The 25192-nt window shown below is 40.8% G+C and overlaps 1 protein-coding gene across 2 annotated transcripts in view; it reads left to right on the forward strand.

Annotated features, from left to right (window-relative positions):
- The window catches only part of LOC117269610 (long-chain fatty acid transport protein 2), a 66627-nt gene extending 45975 nt beyond the window's left edge, over positions 1-20652 (forward strand). For both annotated transcript variants that reach the window (XM_033646771.2, XM_033646770.2), the window contains 3 exons: positions 17211-17308; positions 18057-18187; positions 20286-20652. In XM_033646771.2, coding sequence (XP_033502662.2) covers positions 17211-17308; positions 18057-18187; positions 20286-20462 — 406 coding nt within the window. In that variant the 3' untranslated portion in view covers positions 20463-20652. The remainder of the gene's footprint in view (positions 1-17210; positions 17309-18056; positions 18188-20285) is intronic.
- The last annotated feature ends 4540 nt before the right edge of the window (positions 20653-25192 follow it).

The following is a 25192-nucleotide window of genomic DNA, read 5'->3' on the forward strand; positions in this document are numbered from 1 at the left end:
CGACATGTTAGTGCTATGATTAATAAACAAATGTGATCAGTAGGGAATTTGAGCCTCTCTCTCTCTCTTGTTCCTGGTATTCCCCCTCTGTCTGTGGATAGCTACATTGGGAGAGGGAGTGGGGGTGGAATTAGATTCCATAGGGTCCTCAACCATGAACTGATGTAACTGACATGTTCCGTTTGCCTATTGATCTCCTCCTGCTCTGTTTCATTACCATGGACAGTAGCCCTGACACTAATAAATCTATACAAATACAAAAGTCTAAAATTATTCTGGCACAGTGATTCTCCACATGCCAAACCAGCAGAAATATCACAAATTGCCTTAATTGTTAAAGTTCCTTTCCACCCTCTTTCCCAGCTGCTTGGGAGTAGCAGCCATAGCTGTCAGAACTAATGCTCAGTAACTATTAGGGGTGTAAATCACTAGTTTCATTACCATGCAATACAATATTGATTCTTTGGACAACGATACGATATTTTCTGATATTACAAAGTCTGATACGATTTCGATTCAGAACGATTCGGGGGTCTGTGATCGATGTTAGGCGATATTAAATGCCCATTTAACACAGTCTGTTACAGAAGGCGCTGCCACCCCTTTCTTTTTTTTTTACTTTTGGCCATAAAACACATAACATAAATAATAAGTGCAGTAAAGTTCAGTTTTAACTGACACAAATAAAACAGCACATAGGATAAGCTAACCTTTATGGCTTTCTGTCAGAGAGACCTTTCTGGACGAAATCTTTTCATTTTAACCCAAACCATAATCTTTTTCATAAAACTAAAGGAATATCTGGCTTAAAGCCCTGAAGGAAAACTTCTCCAAATAGCCATAAAACACAGATTAACAACAAGATCATTCAACAAAAGTATAACATTCAGCTCAGTATTAACTGTCAAGGTTCATGGACAACACATTTTTTTTTGTTAATCACCCATTATTAGCTTTAGCATGTACATGTACATTGTATAAATTAGCCCAGCAGCTAGCAGACATTTTTTCTCTACTCATAGCTTAACAATTTACATGCAGCGTTATTATTGGTGGTTAAAGTCACTGTATCTCCTGACAAAACAGCTTGGTTGAATTTCAGCCTGCATGCACGGTTTTTCAGCCGATCATTGTTAAAACGGAGCAGCTAATGTTGCTACAGCAAGAACTTAGCGGAGTGAGATGCTCGTCCAGGCAGGTAACGTTGCGTCATGTTTTATCTCGTAACAGCATTGTTTACATACGCCATGTGCTCTGTCTGATTTATTCCCGAGTAAATAATGTTATCTTCATCGTCTTTCTTTTGGGCATCTTAAAGATGACGATATGGATAGATGTTTTCACCTTGCATCAATGTGATTGGACCGTTGATCATTAAATCGATATATATCGATCCAGATCGATGGATCGTTACATCCCTAGTAACTAGCCTGCACCAGATTACACCTCTCTGCTTCACCACACCTCAGATCACCATGGAAACAACCATTTATTCTGTGTCCATGAAGAAAACCTGAGAAGCTTGTTCTTAAGCTTCATCACCATGGCAATATTACTGCTGCCTTGAATGCTCCAACCAGAGAAAGGGATAAAGAGATCAAATATGCAATGTAGTGTTGTCACGATACCAAAATCTTTGTTTCGGTACCAATACCAATATGAATTTCGGTACTTTTCGATACTCTTCGGCACTTTTCCTAAGGAAAAGTCCTTTTGGATACAAACCTTTAGAACAATAAATAGTAGGGGTGTAACGGTACCAAAGAAATCATGGTTCGGTAAGTACCTCGGTACGGACTTCACGGTTTGGTAACTGAAATGTTCCACCAAGTTTGTGTTGTTTCGTGTTGTCTCCCTTTGCAAGGCAGACTTTCTCTTGTCTTTTTTCACGTGCGCCAGCTGTGAATGTTGATACAGGTGTTGTCATACACACCACTTGCGCAATCTGTGCTCCAGTAGGAACAAGAAAGGCATTTGTGTGCATAATTGAGTAAAATAAATTAACTAAATTAATGAATTGAATCAGTTTCAAAGTACCGGTATTTTCCGAATGCAGTATAGCACTGTTTGGAATACTCTAGTACCGTGGTACTATTTTAGTACCGGTATACCGTGCAGCACTAATGCAATGGCCAGTTCCAACAACTGACCATTCATTATGGTCAGACCATGATGATAATTCAATAAATCTACTCTGAGACATACTTATTTTATTTCTCTCACTGTCCACACTAAATTGTTTCTAAGTAAACAAAAGCACATAGCTAATAATGCAGGATGACATCAATGAGTGCTCCCCAGGTGCAACTGAGGAAGCTTGGCTGTCTCCTATCATAACTCCTATCACTGTATAACCAGACTCACAGATAAACCGTCCATTTGCAAGAATTCTGCTGGTTTGGCATGGAATCACTGTGCCATAATCATTTTAGGCTTTTGTAGGTATACTTGTATATCAGGGTGCTCTCTGTTATAGTGCTGAAACAGAGAGGGAGGAGATCAAAACACAGACGGACAGCACATGTCATTTGAGCCCCGTTTCCAACGAGCAGATTGGTATGGTTCAGTTCAGTTCGATACGCTTTTTGCTGTTTCCATTGCAAAAAGTTGTGGATGGTACCAATGGAACCATTCTGTACCATTACCATTTTTGGTACCCCTTCTGTTGGGGTACCTAACACCGAAAAGGTGGAGCTGTGAACACTGCAGTCCGTTGATTGGTGAGTAGCAGATGGTCACTCTGGTCAGGGCTGAGTTGTGGCTGGTTTTGAGGCTCATGTAACCACTGTTCATACTGTGGAGTTTTCTTAGTAAACGGTAACTATAAAATGAAAGGATGTTTTGTTGCCTCTTGCAGCAGCTGTAGTCTGAGAAAAGTAACTTCATTCATTGGGCCGACTGCTGGCAACATTTAAGGTGGAACGTTAACTTGTAATGTTACTCAGTGCATGAGATCACGACGTGAATCAATCAACACACTTTAAATATTCCATATGACAACTCTGACCATTATTTGAGTTTTTATATGACATACACTTTTTTTTTTTTTTTTTTTTTTTTCAAATATTTTTATTGAACACAAATACCCTACTTCAGGTTACAGAATTACAATTTCCATTTTATATATATATATATATATATATATATATATATATATATATATATACATACAGTACAGGCCAAAAGTTTGGACACACCTTCTCATTCAATGCGTTTTCTTTATTTTCATGACTATTTACATTGTAGATTCTCACTGAAGGCATCAAAACTATGAATGAACACATGTGGAGTTATGTACTTAACAAAAAAAGGTGAAATAACTGAAAACATGTTTTATATTCTAGTTTCTTCAAAATAGCCACCCTTTGCTCTGATTACTGCTTTGCACACTCTTGGCATTCTCTCCATGAGCTTCAAGAGGTAGTCACCTGAAATGGTTTCCACTTCACAGGTGTGCCTTATCAGGGTTAATTAGTGGAATTTCTTGCTTTATCAATGGGGTTGGGACCATCAGTTGTGTTGTGCAGAAGTCAGGTTAATACACAGCCGACAGCCCTATTGGACAACTGTTAAAATTCATATTATGGCAAGAACCAATCAGCTAACTAAAGAAAAACGAGTGGCCATCATTACTTTAAGAAATGAAGGTCAGTCAGTCCGGAAAATTGCAAAAACTTTAAATGTGTCCCCAAGTGGAGTCGCAAAAACCATCAAGCGCTACAACGAAACTGGCACACATGAGGACCGACCCAGGAAAGGAAGACCAAGAGTCACCTCTGCTTCTGAGGATAAGTTCATCCGAGTCACCAGCCTCAGAAATCGCAAGTTAACAGCAGCTCAGATCAGAGACCAGATGAATGCCACACAGAGTTCTAGCAGCAGACCCATCTCTAGAACAACTGTTAAGAGGAGACTGCGCGAATCAGGCCTTCATGGTCAAATAGCTGCTAGGAAACCACTGCTAAGGAGAGGCAACAAGCAGAAGAGATTTGTTTGGGCCAAGAAACACAAGGAATGCACATTAGACCAGTGGAAATCTGTGCTTTGGTCTGATGAGTCCAAATTTGAGATCTTTGGTTCCAACCGCCGTGTCTTTGTGAGACGCAGAAAAGGTGAACAGATGGATTCCACATGCCTGGTTCCCACTGTGAAGCATGGAGGAGGTGGTGTGATGGTGTGGGGGTGTTTTGCTGGTGACACTGTTGGGGATTTATTCAAAATTGAAGGCACACTGAACCAGCATGGCTACCACAGCATCCTGCAGCGACATGCCATCCCATCCGGTTTGCGTTTAGTTGGACGATCATTTATTTTTCAACAGGACAATGACCCCAAACACACCTCCAGGCTGTGTAAGGGCTATTTGACCAAGAAGGAGAGTGATGGAGTGCTGCGGCAGATGACCTGGCCTCCACAGTCACCGGACCTGAACCCAATCGAGATGGTTTGGGGTGAGCTGGACCGCAGAGTGAAGGCAAAGGGGCCAACAAGTGCTAAACACCTCTGGGAACTCCTTCAAGACTGTTGGAAAACCATTTCAGGTGACTACCTCTTGAAGCTCATGGAGAGAATGCCAAGAGTGTGCAAAGCAGTAATCAGAGCAAAGGGTGGCTATTTTGAAGAAACTAGAATATAAAACATGTTTTCAGTTATTTCACCTTTTTTTGTTAAGTACATAACTCCACATGTGTTCATTCATAGTTTTGATGCCTTCAGTGAGAATCTACAATGTAAATAGTCATGAAAATAAAGAAAACGCATTGAATGAGAAGGTGTGTCCAAACTTTTGGCCTGTACTGTATATGCATAAGACTTGATGTACCCAAGGGCAATATATGATGATCTTTAATCTGGAGGTGAGTCTCCTGACAGGATTACCCATACCTCTAATATTCCAACTAATAAATCTGAGAGGTGTGCCTGCCCCAGCAATGCTGGGATCTATATTGCTGTTAGCCATTTAAGTAAAATAAACAACACAAATAGCCATAGAGAGCCAAAGTGGGACACCCTCCCCTCAACAAACCCCTAGACACACACACCCCCAAAATCCCCATATAACCACAGAGCAAAGGAGACAGCAGCGTTTCCCACAGTAACCAAAAGTCGTCCACAATAATGTGAAAACAACTTGGGAGACTAAGCAGAACAAATAAACAAAGGAAGTAAGAGAAAAGACTCCTACAGATTTAAAAATCTGATTAACAGTATGCGCACAATGACAAATACAACATATTTTTTATAAACTCACATTACAAAATATTGTTCTGTCTGAAAGTGAGCATTACAGCAAAACAACATTAATAAACATCCTCATAACATAAATCAAGTTAATGCACAGAACAGATAAATAAAATACAGGCAATACAATAGTATAGCATGTTAAAATGAAATATACTAATGACAATAAGTCCTATAAAGGTTGATGCAAAAAGCTTAAAATGAGGTAGTGCAAATGCAATATTTTTTCCATTGATCTTTTCAGGACAAAATTACAAAATACGGTATACACCATGTTACACAATAGTAACCAATAAAAGACTAAGGAAAAAGTACTCTGGCATAATATTAAACAAACAAAAATAACACTAACCTAGTTAGTGCATCAAAACAGAAAACCACTTATTAGTGCAATAGTAGGCTTAAGGGTAGTGAACGAACTCTAAGCAGTAATAATAATAATAACAATAATATTATTTTAATTACAAAGGAGAGCGCTGTAAAGTAACAACCCTGAGTGCACTAAAGAATGAAAAAAGTCTGCTCTAACAGAGCTATTACAGCTTACCCAGAAGTTTTGACAGGAAGGTTTTGACATAGTCACTGGCTTCCTCCGCTGAAACAAAGTCTTTCTGAACACTGTTGTATGTGATGCAAAGCTGCGCCAGGTGAAATAATCCATAACAAGCGCCGTTGATGTCCGGAAGTTGGCGCCTGACGGTTGAATGCTGCCCAAGCCCGGGCTATCTTGGCAGTGTGGTCCGGGAAGACTGAAATGGTCAAGTCCTTGACTTTAATCTGTCGGAGCTCTCTCGCACGACGTAAGATGTCAACACAGACACTGTGATAATGAAATCTGCACACGATGGCTCGTGATCATGCACCAGGTTTGGGCTTGGGTTGTAGGGTCTGGTGGGACCAGTCCAAAACTGCCTCCTTTTCCAGAGCGAATGCTTCCTTTAGCAAGGCAGCTACAGCAGCAGTGGCACAAGTGTCGGGACCCTCTGGAACTCCTACTATCCTAATGTTGTTACGCCGTGACCTAGACTCCAAGTCTACACATTTATTCTCCAGCTTGGCTAAGTTAGCAGTGAGGGTCTCAATAGTAGTTTTCATCTGAACGATGTCATCGGTACAAGCAAAAAGTGCATGCTCCATTTCCCCGACAGTACCTTTCAGTGTAGACATAATAGCATCTGTAGCAGCTTTATCTGTCGACAGCTGTGTTTTCACGGCTTGTAGGTCGAGCTTGATAGTGGACAGGGCATCCCCGAGAGTCTTCTGGAGTTCCTTTTTAAAAATATCGCCAATGTCTTTCCTCGGCAAAGCCAGCAACTCAAGCTTGAGGGCGTCATGTCGGGGTCAGCCTGTGGCATTGCTCACTCAGCTGGAGCAGGCAGCTCACTCAAGGATGTGGTCACGGTGTGTTGACTAGGCCTCAGTTGTGTCTGGATAGTATTACGAGTCTTCCTGTTCTTTCCAGACATTTTAATGTATTCCAGAGTTAAACGTGCAGACAAAAAGCAGAGTGGAGTAAGTCAAGATTGAGTATATGAACAAAAAGCGCAAATGAATTACAGTTTTCAACACCATACAGCCTGCGCTTCTGAGGGACAAACTGAAGCACATAGGGGTGGCTAATCACCTCACATCCTGGATCCTGGACTACCTCACGGACCGGCCGCAGTATGTCAGGACCCAGGATTGTGTATCGGACTTGGTTGTCTGCAGTACGGGGGCCCTGCAGGGGACGGTGCTGGCACCGTTCCTCTTCACCCTCTACACTGCAGACTTTTCACACAACACCCCCACCTGTCATCTGCAGAAGTTCTCTGATGACTCTGCCATAGTCGGCCTCATCACAGATGGGGACGACAGGGAGTACAGAGAACTGAACCAGGACTTTGTGGACTGGTGCCTGAGGAACCACCTTCAGATCAACGCGGGTAAAACCAAAGAGCTGGTGGTGGATTTCCGCAGGCGCAGACTCCTCCTCCCAACACAGATGAACATCCAGGGAAAGGACATTGAGATGGTGACATCTTATAAGTACCTGGGTGTTCATCTTAACAATAAACTGGACTGGACTGATCACATAACAGCACTATACAGGAAAGGCAAAAGCAGACTTAACTCCTGAGGCGGCTCTTTTGGTCTTTTGGAGTGCAGGGGGCGCTCCTGAAGACCTTCTTTGACACTGTGGTGGCATCAGCCATCTTTTACGGAGTGGTCTGCTGGGGGAGCAGCATCTCGGCTGCAGATAGGAAGAGACTGGACAAGCTGATCAAGAAGGCCAGCTCTGTCCTGGGATGCTCTCTGGACTCTGTGCAGGTGGTGGGAGAAAGGAGGATGACAGCCAAGCTATCATCTCTGAGGACTAATGACTCCCATCCCCTGCAGGAGATAAAAGCTCTGGAGAGCTCCTTCAGCGATAGACTGCTTCACCCAAAGTGTGTGAAGGAACACTATCGCAGGTCCTTCCTGCCTGCTGCTGTCAGGCTTCATAACCAGCACTGCTCACAGTAAACTGCACCATGGACACTTTAGGGACACTATGGACACTTTACTTTATGGACACCACTATAAGCATTGTTGTCCCTCATGTTGTTATTTGCACATTCAATATTCACTTGCACTAAATATGTTCACTTTAATCCATTGCTCCCTTTTTTTATCCACTGCTCATCATTATTATTATTATTGTTATTATTTATTGCTGTTTCTTGTATCTTTTATACTTTTTTCTGCATGCCTAGTTTTAAAAGTTTTTAAATATTGAAAACTTTAATTTGACTCTTTACCCTTGACTGCTGTAACACTGGAATTTCTCAATTGTGGGATCAATAAAGGTGTATCTTATCTTATCTTATCTTATCTTTTAATCGGAATTGGCAGAAGCCTCCAAACTCACGTCCTACTCCATCGACAGCTCAGCAGCGCCCCTGTATGACATACACTTTTAGTAATGAGTGGAGTCTTTAAGCGTTTATATATACTAATTTCAGCCAGGTTATGTGAACTGCATATATTCTGATCCTCTCTCAAAGAAAAGAAAAAACCCTGAGCTTGCCTTAGAAGGACTAAATGTACAAACCCACTATTTTTAAATATCCAGTGGAGAGAGACTCTCACTGCAGCCTGTTTTATTTTGTTCAGAAAATGTCGACGCGTCTTTTGGTTCCAAAGGTACCATACCGAAACTGTTTGGCGGAAACGGGGCTTGAAAGAGAGAGTACTATTTTTCTCTCGGCTCTTCTGTTACTTTTGCCACTCTTTGTAAATGAGAGCCATGCTGAGAAAGGCAAAAGCATTGTTTACACACGAGAACAGCTGATCACACTGTGTAAACCTGTGCTGCTGCCGGAAGCAAGGCCTGAAATCCTGGGAGAGCTGCAGAGGAGTCGCTGGGCAAAGCTGGAGCCAAACAGAGAGAGAAAAGAAAGACATATAGACCTGCCGTCCCAGCAATTATCTTGGGGAACATGAAGTCTTTGGGAAATAAGACGGACGAGTTCGCCGCACTGATTAAGACCCAGAGGGCATGCCGTGAGTGCAGCATCTTGTGTTTTATGGAGACATGGCTGCACTTGCATATCCCAGACCACAGCGTGGTGGTACCCGGCTTCAGGACAGTAGAGTGGGCAGAGATGTTTCACGGAGCAGTAAGAAGAAGGGAGGAAGGATTGCACTGTATGAGTGAGAGTTGGTGTTATCTGGGACATGTTATGTGAAAGAACGTTTCTGTAGCCTGGACATTGAACTGCTGGCTGTTACCATTGTTACTGCTGTTTACATTCCTCCATCAGCTGATGCAGCGGTAGCAAGTGACGTCATTCACTCAACAGTCGCAAGGCTTCAAACTCAGCACCCAAATGCTTTTGTGGTGATTGCTGGGTATTTCAATTATACCACACTGAACAAAACAGTTCCAATATTTTATGAGTATGTTGACTGCCCAACTAGAGACAATAGCACACTGGATCTCCGGTATGCAAATGCTAAGGACGCAGCTAAGGATGCATACATTGCCACAATCAGCAGACCAAGGGTTCTGAGGACCTGTGCCAGTTCTGCAACATCTCTTCAACCTGAGCCTGAGCCAGGGGGGAGCATCGGAGCTGTGGAAGATGTCCTGCCTTGTTCCAGTCCCCAGGAAGTCAACATCATCTGGCCTCAACAACTACCGACCAGTTGCCCTCACATCTCATATGATGAAGGTGCCGGAGAGGCTGGTCTTGGCCCACCTGAGGCCGCAGGTGATATCGTTGCTGGACCCTCTGCAGTTTGCCTACCAGCCTCACCTGGGAGTGGATGATGCCGTCATCTACCTGCTGCAACAAGGGCAGTGTTTTGTCTGACGTGGTGGTGAGTAGCACAGGAGCTCCACAGGGGACTGTTCTCTCCTTTCCTTTTCTTTTCTTCTTGTACACCACAGACTTTCAGTATGACTCTGTGTCATGCCACCTGCAGAAGTTCTCTGACGACTCTGCAATGGTTGGGTGTATAAGTGATTGGTGGGAGGAGGAGTACAGAGCACTGGTGGATGATTTTGTGGAGTGGGCTGGAAGAAATCACCTGTTGCTGAACGTGGCCAAGACCAGAAGGAAGAGGACAGCTTCTCAACCCCTGTGCATACGGGGAGTGGACATCAACATGGTCAAGGAATACAAGTACCTCGGCATTCACATAGACAACATGCTGAATTGGAAGGCCAACACCGATGCTGTGTACAAGAAGGGGATGAGCAGACTCTGTTTCCTGAGGAAGCTGAGATCCTTCAGTGTGTGCAGCAAGATGTTGGAGATACACACAATATAAAGGACAGTAGAAAACAAAATGAAACTCATTTTCTGTGTCATTTAAAGAACATATTGGACAAATCCGTCTTTCTTCTTCTAAATTAACATACCGTCCAGTTTCCACAGCCAGAGGTAAAATGCCAGATCTCAGCTGGGCACATAAAGATCTCTGCTTTTTTGACAAATTATATACAACATAATTCTCTGTACCATATTCAATTTTTAGCCTTGTAAAAGTACGCTGTTTTGGTTTAGTCCATATATCATCTGCCCACTGTACTTTTTCCTCAGTGAACACAGATTCTCTAAAGAAATTAATATTAAGTTTTTCATTATTAAAAAAGGCATTACCAAACCCAGAACTACACAATAATGTACGTACATCTTTGGACCAGGAACCATTAATTTGTTTATCCCAATTGAATATTTGCCTTGTCAGCCTACTTTCTTCCATATTAAGTAACCGATTCCATAACTGAACAGTACATATCTTACAGCGAACCTCACATGATTCCCATCCCATGTCCCCCACTATAGCCAACTTTGGTACATATTTGTGCACACTCAGGAAATATCTTATAGCACTGTTTTGTACTGATTCACACATAGAAATACTTCTAAGGCCCCTAACCCCAGCAGTATAGTCGAGCACTGGACATACACAAGCTTGAAACAGCTTGGAATATGTTTGGAAACTCATATCTTTCAAATTTTTACTCTTACCAATAATTCCTCCCAGAGCTCGACCTGCTGATTTGGACAGAACTTTAACACCTTTCATAAAATTCATATGTTCATCAATCATCAATATAAAGACCAAGGTAATTATATGAGTCTGCATAATTCAGTTTATGTGATCCAACTTTAAACTGGTAAGTACTACAAATAAATGAAGGTTTTCTAAAATGAATTATTTCAGTTTTCTTTTGGTTGATAAGCAGTCTCCATTTTTTACACTACTCATTAGTGTAGGAGAGCATCTGCTGCAATTTGTCTTCAGATGGCGATAGTAAAACTATATCGTCTGCATACAAAAGAATGCTTATCATTTCCCCTCCACACATTACGCCACAAGTTAAAGCTTTAATTTCATTAGCCAAGTCATTTATATAAATTGCAAACAGTGTGGGGGACAGAGCATCGCTCTGTTTCACCCCTGATAAGGTTGGGAACCAGTTTGTGTGATACTCATTCAGTCTTACACATGCTATGGGCTCACTGTAAAGAGCTTTTAAAGCCCTGTAGGATTTTCCATTCACCCCATACTCAATAAGTTTATAAGCTAAAAGGTCCCTATTGATCATATCAAAGGCCTTCTGAAAATCAATAAAGCAGGCGTATGTTGACTTATTTTCACTTATTCCTTATAATTGTAATCAGTACAAAGATATGATCAAGACATGACCTTGTCTTACAAAACCCATTTTGCTCTTCAACAAGGAGGCGTTCTTTCTCTAAATACAGTGTGAGCCTCTAATTAAGTACATTAGAATACAACTTGTAAACTGTGCTCATTAAGCTGATCCCTCTGTAATTTAATGGCACCCTCGGATCCTCACGTTGGGATTTTGGTATTGGGTTTGTAATAGATTTAAGCCACATAGATGGTATTTTGTCAAATTCAAAACATATTCTAAATAATTTGCGTAAAATATCAAATAATTTAGGTGATTTTAATATCTCAATTGGTATATTTTCAACTCCAGTTGCTTTCCCCAATTTGGCTTTACTGATAGCTGTTTGAACCTCATTATCAGTAAAATCCTTATTAAGGTCCTCATTTACACAGTATTCCTCCTTTAATATTTGGCTCTCTAACACATTTTTCCTCAAACATATGTCTTTATAATAGTTATCATCAAAATATAAGATCTCACTGGAGAAGAGACCTTTAAAGTCTCTCTCCCACCTATTAATTACCTCAGATAACTTAATCACAATACTGCCATCAGGACCCAGGACTTCATAGGTATTTTCCAAACCCGCCTTGGACCCAATTTGTTAATTTCGGACCAAAATATCTTGGGATTTGATGTTTGAATTTTCTTCAAATTTATTGTCTGCCCTCTTTGAAAACGTCTTTTATAGAATCTGTATCTTTTGTCAAACCTGCACTGCCTATTCTTGAAAGCGTCTAAGAGTTTCTTCTTCTCCATATAGTTACTTGAACAATTCATAAACAATTTTTCAGCTTTACACATAGACTGCCATAATTCTTTTAACTCATTATTCCAATATGGTTTCCTGCTACGTAACTTTCTTTTAGAACAATGGTTGTCTCCAGCTTTATTATCAACCTCTATTTCTTTATTGATCAGTTTACAAAAACTACCATACCAATTATCTAGACTGTTGTTCTCTAAAACAAAATTGTAAATCATTCTTCAATTTCAAAAAAGTTAATTGTTGTAAACCAGAAGACAAAAAGTTGGTTGATAAAACCCTGCTGACTTTATTTTTTGTAGAGGAACGTAGGTGACTATCTTGAAGAACTGTATGTTCATAAGCGTCAGTCTTTATTAAGAATTTTAACAACAATAGAGAATGATCTGGGACTCTACATCTTTCTCCAATTAAATCCATGCAATTTGCAAGTTTAATTAGTTGATTTGGAGCTAATACTTCAAATGAGTCACAGATTTGTAAGCAGTCATATGGTACAAATATATAGTCAACTACAGCTTTACCCTTAACAGATACAGATGTATAATTATCATTCAGAGGGCATGTCCTTCCATTAACAATGTATAATTTTGATTCTTTTAAAAATTCGATCATTGATTCCCCATGCCTATTTACAAAATCATCCAAAGAGGATCTAGGGGGCATGTCATCCACTTCTTTTACATAATCATCAAATGCACCAATCCTACTGTTGAAATCTCCACAGACAAAAATTGCCTCAACTTCTGAACACAAATAAATTTGACTCAAAAGATGATTAAAGAAAAGCGAGGCGTCCTTTCCCCATACTGACATTGCAGGTGGCAAATAAAAGGTGAAAACTACAAATATATATCCTGATTTCAAATGGAGGAATTTCAAACCTAAAATACCATCCACCTGTTTGTCTATGACATCTATTCTATAAAGTTCCAGCAGATCATTCTTAACAAAAAAACCAATGCCCCCTGAACCCTTGGGAACATTCACATGTTTCACTCTATTATAACCAAACCACTTATAACCGTCCAGGTCAATTATACAGATGTGTCTCATTCAATGAAATTATGTCCAGTTTCAAAGTATGCAAAATAACAGATCTTAACTTACAGTTTCCTACAGACCATCCATTCACATTCCAGTGTGCTAGAGTGATAGAGTGATCATGATGGGCCAAAGAAACATTTCATCTTCTGTGATCTGAAACACGGCGTGGGTGATCTTCATCTCGTTTCACAATGCATCCATTCCCCGTCACCACAAAGTCTTTCCCTGCCAGGATCTCCTTTAATATGGTGTGGAAATTCAAATCCAATAGTCTCTCCACATGTGATTTTGCTGAGCGAATAAACACCTTGTTGTATCGATCATCATCCCTTAATTTCTGCTTTCTTCTCAATATCGCAATTTTATCCTGGACTGAGGCCAGCTGGATCTTGACTGGGCCGGGTCCGTGACCTCTTGGCTTCAGCCTCTCCACTGCAACCAGGCTGGGCACAGTTGCGCACCTCAGCCCCTCCGATAGCAGTTTGGACACCTGTTCACCTTCCTCAAAAGGCAAGCCAAAAATCATTATGCCGGTTTCTGGGTTGAAGTCCGCCGTAGCAGTCTTCTTAATATTTCATTCCACCTGGTCACTACGGGCCATCAATATTCCGATTTCAACATCCAGACTGTTCTGCATCACCTTGGTATTTTTCTCAATTTCCATTTTAAGAACATCTTGGTTTTCTTTTGTTAATTTTAACATCTCTTCATAGAAATTGTCAATTTTACTATTAAAGTTCTTGTCCAAGGATGCATGTAAACTTCTTACCTTTTCGTCAAGCATCCTCTCCAGGCTGTCATTCAATCCAGCGATGCGCTCGTTTAGTTTTCTTAATTCTTGAGTGATCGCCTGATTCTCATTTGGCTTTTGTCGGCATTGCTCCGCAGAGTCTTCCCACTACTTGTCTCAGTCATTGTTGCGTTTTAGTTGCAACTTCTTCAACAGATGAGTCATACTAAATAAACAGTCCTTCTGAGAACTAATGAATGTCAATGTAAGTTCTCTATCAGGTGTTTTTCATCAAAAAAGAAAAATTCTAGACACACAGCTCCACATGTAACATGCGTCTTGAACCGGAACCGGAAGTAATAGTCAACCGCGATAAACTCAATAAACTATTTAAATATTTACTATTTAAATCACGCTGACAGTGTTTGAGCCAACCACAAGAATGTGTGGAATTTCGTTTATTTCATTTATTGTTTGCCCTATCCCGGTGCAAACAGCGTTTTTTGACGTCCGTGGTCCAGTTGTGGAAAAATCAAACATCCCAGTACAATAAATTAAAACGCACCCCAAGCACTGTGTTTTGGAAGTACTGGAGCACATAGGGGTGGCTAATCACCTCACATCCTGGATCCTGGACTACTTCATGGACCAGCTGCAGTATGTCAGGACCCAGGATTGTGTATCGGACTTGGTTGTCTGCAGTACGGGGGCCCTGCAGGGGACGGTGCTGGCACCGTTCCCCTTCACCCTCTACACTGCAGACTTTTCATACGACACCCCCACCTGTCATCTGCAGAAGTTCTCTGATGACTCTGCCATCATTGGCCTCATCACAGATGGGGACGACAGGGAGTACAGAGAACTGAACCAGGACTTTGTGGACTTTGTGCAGGTTAACTCATATCACAGTGGTGCCTGGACAGCGTGACGTGTGTGGTTATGCTGCTGCCGTGGTCCTGCCAGATGCCTCCTGCTGCTGCTGTTATCATTAGTCATTAGTCATACTTCTACTGTTATTATACACATATGATTATTGTCACATACATATACTATTAGATGTTAATATATACTTTCAACATATTGTACCACAATAGCCAGAATCATAATTATAATATTATTACTTTAATTTAATGTTGTTGTAAGCTATTAACATTATCGTCTGTCCTGCATCTCTCTCTCTCTCTCTTATCCACTGTGAGGGTCATAAGGACAGAGGGATTTCGTATGCTGTAAAGCCCTGTGAGGCAAATTGTGATTTGTGATATTGGGCTTTATAAACAAAATTGATTGATTGAGTGATTGATTGGTGCCTGAGGAACCACCTTCAGATCAACGCGGGGAAAACCAAAGACCTAGTGTTGGATTTCCGCAGGTGCAGACTCCTCCCCCCAACACTGGTGAACATCCAAGGAAAGGACATTGACATTGTGACATCTTATAAGTACCTGGGTGTTCAGCTTAACAATAAACTGGACTGGACTAATTACATAACAGCACTATACAGGAAAGGTCAAAGCAGACTTAACTCCTGAGGCGGCTCTTTTGGTCTTTTGGAGTGCAGGGGGCGCTCCTGAAGACCTTCTTTGACACTGTGGTGGCATCAGCCATCTTTTACGGAGTGGTCTGCTGGGGGAGCAGCGTCTCGGCTACAGATAGGAAGAGACTGGACAAGCTGATCAAGATGGCCAGCTCTGTCCTGGGATGCTCTCTGGACTCTGTGCAGGTGGTGGGAGAAAGGAGGATGACAGCCAAGCTATCATCTCTGAGGACTAATGACTCCCATCCCCTGCAGGAGGAGATAAAAGCTCTGGAGAGCTCCTTCAGCGATAGACTGATTCACCCAAAGGGACACTAGAGACACTTTATTAACACCACAATAAGCATTGCTGTCCCCCTTGTTGTTGTTGTTTATTTGCACATACAATATTCACATTGCACTAAATATGCTCACTTTAATCCATTGCTCACTTTTTATCCACTGCTCATTATTATTATTATTATTATTATTATTATTATTATTTATTGCTGTTTCTTGTATTTTTTTTTTTTTTTTGCATGCCTAGTTTTTTAAGTTTTTAGATATTGAAATCTTTAATTTGACTCTTTCCCCTTGACTGCTGTAACACTGGAATTTCTCAATTATGGGATCAATAAAGGTGTATCTTATCTTATCTTATCTTATTATATTATTATTATCTATCCATCCGTCCATCTATCCATCCATCCATCCATCCGGTATTGTACAGCCTGGCTCAGCTGTCTATCTGTGAAACTGAAAACAGAATTATACAATCAACTCCAAATTTGTGCTAAGACTATTGGCCAACCTGTGGCAAACTCCTTTAAAGCAGCCCACAAACAGAGCATGCTTAGACTTGCTTACAAACATTTCTGACCCCTTGCATGATCTACACAGAGAATACCAACTTTTGTCCTCCAACAAGCGATTCAGAGTCCCTCCATTTAAACATAACAGGCTGAAATATTCATTTATACATCAGTCTGTCCTGTTAAGATAAGATAAGATTAACTTTATTGTCCCAAATGTGGGAAATTTGTCTTGGGCTGTAAGAGGTGACCGTCACTGCTCACATGAACACTTGATAAGAACACATAGCTTACATAAAGACTAAGTGAAAACTGACAGAAAATTAGGACATACACACAGTACAAGTAAGACATACACAGTACAGTACATTCTCCTGTTGCTAAACCAAAATCAGTGTGCTGCTCATTAAGATTAAGTCTATTAGCACAGACAAAGCCCTCTACCTTGAGGCCCCGTTGCTCCTGCGCTGCTTGCTGAAGAGGGTGTAGGATGGCGGACAGCCCTGTGTGCTCCCTCATATACTGTGGGGTCGGCATGTGTATGGGTAGGCATGTCTTGATTGGCAGGCTTTGTTTATGCAAATCTCAATGGATGAATGTGATTGGAGGAGTATTATCCATAGAGTCCAGTAGAGGGCTCTGCCTGTGCTCATAGAACTAGCATTACAATATTGTAACCTTTGTTTCAGCTCATTGTCTAGCTGTTTTGGTTCACCTCACTGGTTTCATGGCAGTGTTTTCACAGCAGGCTGTTCTCAGTGAAAAAAGGTGTAAAAACCTACTGTACCTGCTCAGCCAGTAAATATTGTACTTACATTTGCCAGGTGATGATATGTCAATGTTGTGTTCACAATTTCTGCCCCTAAGTAGTCACACAAATTCTTTATTGCAAGTGTAACTGCATCTAACATCCTGTCCTACAGATGGAAAGGAGAGAATGTATCCACTACAGAGGTGTCAGAGGTTTTAGGTCTTCTTGATTTTATCCAGGAGGCCAACGTCTACGGAGTCACCGTACCAGGTCTGTGAAATCTTAGTGTTAGCCTCTGATTTCTAATACTGCATAATTGACAGAGTCAGTCTCTTTGCCAAGTATGTATTGCCACTATGAACAAAATGTCATGGCAGCACAGCCAAAATTGAGTACAGCCAGTGTAAGGGACTGCATTGATAGGGGCCTGATTCTTTTCAGGTACCAATCAGACGGTGATGAAGTTGAGACAGATATTGGTCCCAAGATCAAATTTCCATACCAGATAGCCTTAGATGTGGACAACTGTATGGACAACATCCAGTTCAGTTCACAATGTGACCTTGGCAGTATAGACCATTCAACCCCCTTTTTTTTTCCTTCTTTTTTTTTAAATTTCCTGCCGAACCCAGAGGAAAGAAAAATTCATAGTAAGATCTCTTCTTTGTTTAGCCTGTTTCTCCTTGACATAACTGAGCTCGATATAATATCAATATGAGCCCTTTTTGAGCTCATGCGTGGGTGCTGTAATACAGTACACAGAGCTATCCACCATACCAAAGTGATAAAAAGAAAGTTTCTCAGAAACAGTGTTGAAGTACTTAAAACTGATGACATTATCAGAAGCCTGTAGCACAGTACATTTGTCATCACTGGTATTATGTTGAGAAACTCTGAATGTATAACCACCCACTTACACTTGTTTTCCAAATCTAAAGTTTGCTCTTGTTTGTTCATTATGATTTTTTATTTAATGTGACATTGAGTATGTGACTTTCTCCGATGTGTGTGTATGCAGGATATGAAGGTCGGGCAGGTATGGCGGCTATTGTCTTAAAACAGGATCACAAATGTAATGGACCAAAACTCTACAACCATTTAGTAAAAACACTTCCTGCGTATGCCTGGCCTTGGTTTCTCAGAATACAGGTAAGTCATGCAGGTGTTGTTATTTTTAAAGTCCCCCTCCAGATATATTCTAAACTCTGCTATGGTTATTATTTTGTTTTAACATAATTTCCCAACATGAAAAAGTGAAAAAAAAAACTCTAGCCCAGCACTAAAAGGAGGTAAGTCTGGCTATATGAAACTAATGTTTGGTTGACTGGTGGAAGAGCAGTGCAAATCAAGATAGCTAGCATTAGAGAAAACATCAGAGAGATCCAGCTACACATGCTTTAGTCTTAGTCAGATGCAGACTTAGATGAGAAGTCTGTTGTGCACCAAAATTGGTGACTAGCAGACGTAACAGAATGCTCAGTGAAGTAAGCATCTTTTATTTGTTCATGTTGTTTGTTAGCTTTTTATCTTTTAGGCCAACTGACATAGTGTTGGTAGCTGTGAAACAAACAATATTCAGGGCTGCCAAGTTTTCAGAAAACTTTGAAGTTAGATCTGATGCAAGTTGGGTGCACACTTTGCATGCGCAGCAGGATTTTTTGGATGCCTGTTCGGGGTTGCTACCACACACTGAAGACATTTGTTTTTATAAAATTTGTACTTAAGGACAAATTACTATGTATAGCTACTTCCCCATTTTCATGACTTCTAACCCTAACCCCATCCATTAAACAATGAACAGAGAAAAAAAACATTGCCCACTAGAGGGATCATTGACCTGGTGGCCAAAGACTGCAGCCTCAGTATTTTCAGCAATGTGGACAGGATGAAGTTGGTGGGTTGGAGTGACTGAGTCAGAGAGGGACATTCACTTTTTAGGCTTTTTAGGCTGGTGCCCTACACTTCAGGGCCCAGCAAAAAATTGACTTTGTGAAAAGACAAGTAAACACACAAATACAGACAGAGCATGGCACAAGACACAGCATGCCTCATTTTGTACATGTATTTATTTTGGTCAGGTTACTTGGTCTACACTTCATTTACAAACATGATAACAACCGCTTTTAATGCTATTAATAATTATGAATGAAACAAAATGTGAATGAAACAAAATGTGACAAAAGATATTTTCATAAAAATATTCATAAACTAGAATTACCGCCCCGCAGTGTGGTGACACATTGGGACACAGTTCTGATAACAACTGCTATTTAAATAGCAATTTCAATGTAATATAAATGAATACACATTAGTAATAAGAATAAGTGCACTTCATGAGGACAACACAGTATAATTTTTTAATCATAATTTTCACTAATAATAGCATGTCAGAATGAAGGTAGCCTAAAACATTACTTTTATATTATTTGAACAGTAATACACTGATGATCAGCCCCCAGCAGTTAAATAGTGGGCATAGAGATGAGGTATCCATTCTCCCACTGCCAACATCAGGTGAAGCTGAACAGCTGGGTCTGGAATGAATGTCTGTCCATTATCAAACTTAAAATTAACTTCAGTGTGGTGTGACAGCAGTGATCAGTGCTGCTGTTGTGCTGTGCTGCTCAGTCTCGTCTGTCCATGTCCTGTCGGTGTCATCTTTTCATGCCGTGTCATCATCAGTTATTAATTTATTTTTCACTGGGTGAGAAAATAGATGTGAAAGACTTGGCAGCCCAGATAATATCTGTTATGATGGGGTTTTTGGTAGATAGTGGAAGGGAGCTCTATGGTCCGCTTTACATCCAAAACCTACACATTCCACTGTGTTTGCTCTTAAAACCTTCACTCTGCTAATACAAACTCCGAACTCTGTACTGACAGGTCCGCTCTGCACTGGAGGTTTCAGGTTTCATTGCCAGTGTTGGCTTTTCCCCTGTGTTTTCCATATTGGGGTTAGAGTTAGGGGGTTAGTGATTGGCTTCCAGATTTGTCATGTAGCTTTCTCGGTGTACATTTAAATCTCAGAAATTAGGGAAGTGCAAAGACTCCTTCTCCCTCTTCAGCACAGGAATGTTAAATCTCTCTGGTGACAAACTTTGCACTGATACAAGTGAGTATAGTCAAGGACTGGAATTTAGGGGAATTAACATAAGAAAAACACATTCACACGAGTGAAGGGGGCCTTTGAGTTGTGTTAAGGTCTTCAGTTATATTGTTCATTTGTATCCCCTGCCTGTGTTTTCAGAGCTCTCTGGATGTGACAGAGACCTTCAAGCAGCAGAAGATAAAGCTGGTCCAAGAGGGATTTAATCCAGACGTCACCCAAGATCTTCTGTATTTCTTAGATGTCTCTCAGAAGGACTATATTCTCCTGACTGTATGTCTTTATGATGACATAGTGTCTGGAAAGATCAAATTATAAACATTTTAGGACATGTTAATGCAGTGTGAGTACAGACCGTACATTGAAAGAGAAGTAAACATAGTCCATGCCGTGGCCACATTTCCTATCTGTCTGTATTTAAAACCTGGTTTGTGTTCAGTGCCACAATGAGTGGCTCCCAACATTTTTACTTTTCAGCCCCTCAAAATAAAGATGTACCTAGCCCGCTCACAGTTTGCATGTGTAGGCAAGTTCTGAGAAGTTGATTATGATTCTTCTTTCTCGGATTGTTTTGAATAGCTTATATCAACGTGAAGAGAATTCTCCACACGGCAGATTCACAGTATGAGAGGATTTACGTCACCTAAAAAGTTAAACTGCCATTTGTGCCCAGAAGCTCTTTGAAATGATTTTCTATGTTAGAAACATGTGAAACTGGAGGAATTTTAAGGACAACATAGTTTAATGTGGTTTTCAGTAATTTCAATAATTTGTCTCCACACAGCACATCCTCATTATGAGCAGATTTAACTTTAAAGAGCAGATTTACATCACCTAAATAGTTTAAAGTCTAGGCAAAGCAAAAATAAATGTGTAATGAGTTTTTCACACCACAGAAAAATGTGTTATTAACTGTCCAGTTTAACTTGAATGATTAAAACATTTTCCAAATATATAAAATTAGGTTGATCACGATCAAAATCGTGAAAAAACAAGCAGTAATCTCTGCTCTTAGATGGTGGGGGCGTGTCCACTGAAGCAGCTAAACTGATCATTAAGCCACTGCCAGGGTGCTGCAAGGCCACAGACTCTCATTAGGAGCTAATCCAGTAGCACAGCAATGTACACGATCCTGAGCCAAAGAACAAGTCGTGTGGTGGCAGACTCTCGTCAACAGTCTATGGTCATTGCAGTCACACAGTCTATGGGTGCACGGCACACACCCTCCAAACTGGGAAACGAGAATTGCTATGCACCTATAGCCTCTCGGTCAGCAGCTGATAGCGGCTAACGTCAGTACAAAGCACACACCCACAGTGGTGAGCAGTAACTGCTGGTGGGCCGGGTAACTGATTCAACCAGAAAGAATAAAAGGTGATGGCTAATTTACTTGTATGATTGTGGCATTTGACAGAAATGTTTATTTATGTGTTTATTAAACTGAAAGAACTCAGAGAGCTCGTGGGACATAGTGAATACACCGTCAAACACAGTGGGTCAGCACTCTGAGTAAACGCTTGTTACGACCTAGTATTGATATAGTAGGAAAGTGGTTATGTTGAGGATGGCTCCAATGTGTCATCAAGCTGCCTCTTAGCTCCCCCCAAAAATCTTGGACACAGAAATGGTGAAAAAATACTTTAAGGCTCTAACTCTTAGCTCAGTACTACACAGTTCCCAGCCTTTTCATGTTTTAACAAGCATTTTCTGACATCCAATCCAATCCAATCCACTTTATTTATATAGCACAATTTTAACAAACACAAGGTTTCCAAAGTGCTGCACAACAAGCTTAAACACACTAAATAAATAAGAATAAGATCAAAAAGATAAAATACACAATAAAAAAGATAAAAGCAATAAAATAAAATAAATAAAGTACACTGCCCGCACAAGATAAATATATGCATACACATGAAAACAACAACCTACATGGTGTGGAATGCCAAAGAAAAGAGGTGGGTTTTAAAAGACTTTTAAAATGAGAGAGTGAGGAAGCCTGTCTAATGCGCAGCGGCAGTTCATTCCAAAGTTGTGGTGCTGCAACAGCAAACGCTCAATCCCCTCTGAGCTTAAGCCTAACTTTAGGCACTGTCAGGAGCACCTGGTCAGCTGACCTGAGAGATAGACTGGGTGTGTAGGGGTGCAGTAGCTCAGAGAGGTAGGGTGGGGCAAGACCATTTAAGGCTTTGAAAGCAAATAAAAGACATGTATAATCTGTTTAGAAAGAGATCACTGATTTTGGGTTACTCAGACTTTAAGCTGCCAGATGTGCCCAGAAGTTCCTAAAACAAATTTCTGTAAAAAAAAAAACAAAACACATGAATCTGGATGCATAGAAAGGATGACTTAATATCTTGTCTCGACACAGCAGATTCTTGTATGAGCATATCTTGCTGGAAAGAGCAGATTTACATCACCTGAACAAAGAAGCTGCATGTGTACCCAGAAGCTCTGCTATTCATATTAACAGTAGCGGAGAGCAAACATGCTTCATGGTTAAAGACAGCCTATTTTAATTTAAAGTAAAATAATAATAAATGAACCTCCAAGTCTCTATCCTCTGATAATTATAACAATCAGCCTATTAGATCATCTAGTGTGAAAAATCTCTATCTTTCCCTGAAGATGTTGCTATATTCAAGCTCACCAAGTATCAAAAATAGAAATGGTATATCCACATGGGGAGCATGAAAGTGCTCCTTGAATTTTATGGCGATATTCTCACTGGAATTTGAAACCACTTAGTATAGAATGTTTATATCATCACAGCATAGATGTAGATTGGTGTATGGACATGTCCCTACCAATGTCAAGGCGCTCCATACCAATATTTGACCTGTCCCCATGACCTGGCAGCCAGCTGTACTACATGTTATCGGCTAACTGCAGCATTTCACATAGTGGTAGTGGTAGCAGTGCCAGAGTGGTGATGCATGGATGAAGCAGTTCGTAGACCTATTATAGTTTAAATGTTTCATACAGTGCAGCATTGAAAATGTCTTCACTGGACATAACTAACACCAGCCAACTGATTCTATTTCATTTGAGATGTAAGCTATTTGTGATGTTGCTCAGACATCTCCTTTTATCAAGCAACTTTCCTGAGGCGGCAAAAATGCCCCCAAAAAGGCAAATTAGAATAACAGGTCCTGGAAACACCTCATATCAATAGATATGTAGGATTACAGTAATAATTATTGAACTAAAGCTGTCCCCTTCCCTTTTCAGGAGAGTGAGTTATTATGTTATGGACCATTATATTATAGACAATGTATGTGGGGTTAATCAGCTACAGTTTGTCCAGCTAATTATGTTGTCTTTTGTTTGTTAATGTTATTCATGATTCTGTCAGCAGCAGCCTGAGCAGCACAGAGACACACAGACAGGTGAAGTCTGAATTTCATGCTTTCCGGACTCAATTTTTCAGACATTTCAGGACAGTTTTCATGCTGGGTTTGGCAGGGCCAAAAACATCATGACTCTGGGTGCAGAGGATTCTGTTACAATATGCCAGCGCTTTTGCTCTTGCATATGGTTCACAGTTGCCGCCTCCCCCATGTTGGAAGTGTTAAATGATTTTACACAAAGTTTCTCATTCCATCTGGAATCCTTAGCCACCAGGCTTTATGATTTGTGATTGATTTCATTTACCCACTGTGACTGTTCAGTTCACATGAAAGCTTTTTCAACATTTCAATGAAACTCCACTGGAAACTAACCAGTGCAATCTATAGTCAAATTTTCTCTTAATGTTTTGAATAAATCATGAACTATTATATTATTGTTCCCACCACATTTTTGGTCTCTTTTGTAAGTACGAACCAAACATGACTTGAAAAGGGTTAAACTATTTAATTTCTTTGGTGTCTGTGCAGCCTTGTTTATTAATCGATCATTTAAGATAAGATATCTTAATCAATCATTTATTTGTCACATGTAATTATACAAAGAATGAATGAATAATTTTCATTTCGGTTACATACAACTGGAGAAACAAAGATTACTTCACACAAACGTTCTCACAGTTAATAACCGAAAAAAGAATAGGCTGAAGCCTCAGGCTTATTTTTGCCCATCCTATATTAACTAAAGGATAACCCAGAATATCAAACCCCAAATTTCAGCACAGTAGGACATGAGAACAGACGTTGTGATGTGGTCCACAGCTGCCAAACAGGTCCTCATCATCTAATTGACTCTGCCCTGGGAGGAAGGAATACCAGAGGATGAGCTAAGGCGGCTCAAGTACTCTGAGCTGGTTGTGGAGTGCAGAGAGGCAGGCTGGAAAGCATCCATCCACCTAGTGGAAGTTGGGTGCAGGGGCTTTGTGGGCAGGTCTGTTAGCCAGCTTCTCCAGGCTGCTCTGTAGAGGGCCATCAAGGAGCTGGCAGAGGAGGCAGAGAGAGCTAGCTACTGGCTGTGGCTAGGGAGGAGGGACAGCTTATGGGGCCAGACACCCCAGTAGGGTCAGCTGCAGGGAGTGGCAAGGAGATGTCCCTATACCACCACTGGCTCCCCCACCAGGAAATGTACTGGCTAAATATCAGTGAAAGGTGGCAGCAGCTGAAGACCCTGCAGCTGACCCCCAGCAATTTCACCCCAGGAAATTCTAAGCTAACTTTTAAGGAGTAAAGTCACACTGGAGTAAAGTACAAAAATACCACGAGGCAAGAGACTGTTTTCAATTTAAAAAGAAGGACAACTTTATTTAACAAAACTAAATGAATTATCGAGAAAATAAAATGTCACACACCATTACTAATTAGCACCAGGCAGGGAAGGGGTATGAGGACAGGGCTGGGGCTTACCAGGTGGCAGGGGCAAACCAAAAGTAGGAGGGTCCTTAAATTAAACACTGGTGACACTGCACTCACACACAGCCAAAGAAAATCGTGAAAAAAACCACCACCGCGGACTGAACTGCCACTGCAGACCCACAGCACCTGACCTAAGACAAAAAAAAGTTTAAACAGTTAAAACATGCCAAAAATGCTATATACAAGTGGTGTGTACAAACACAAGTAATTAAGTGAAATAAACAAAAG

This window comes from Epinephelus lanceolatus, chromosome 19, assembly GCF_041903045.1.
Source record: "Epinephelus lanceolatus isolate andai-2023 chromosome 19, ASM4190304v1, whole genome shotgun sequence".
Classification (NCBI taxonomy): domain Eukaryota; kingdom Metazoa; phylum Chordata; class Actinopteri; order Perciformes; family Serranidae; genus Epinephelus; species Epinephelus lanceolatus.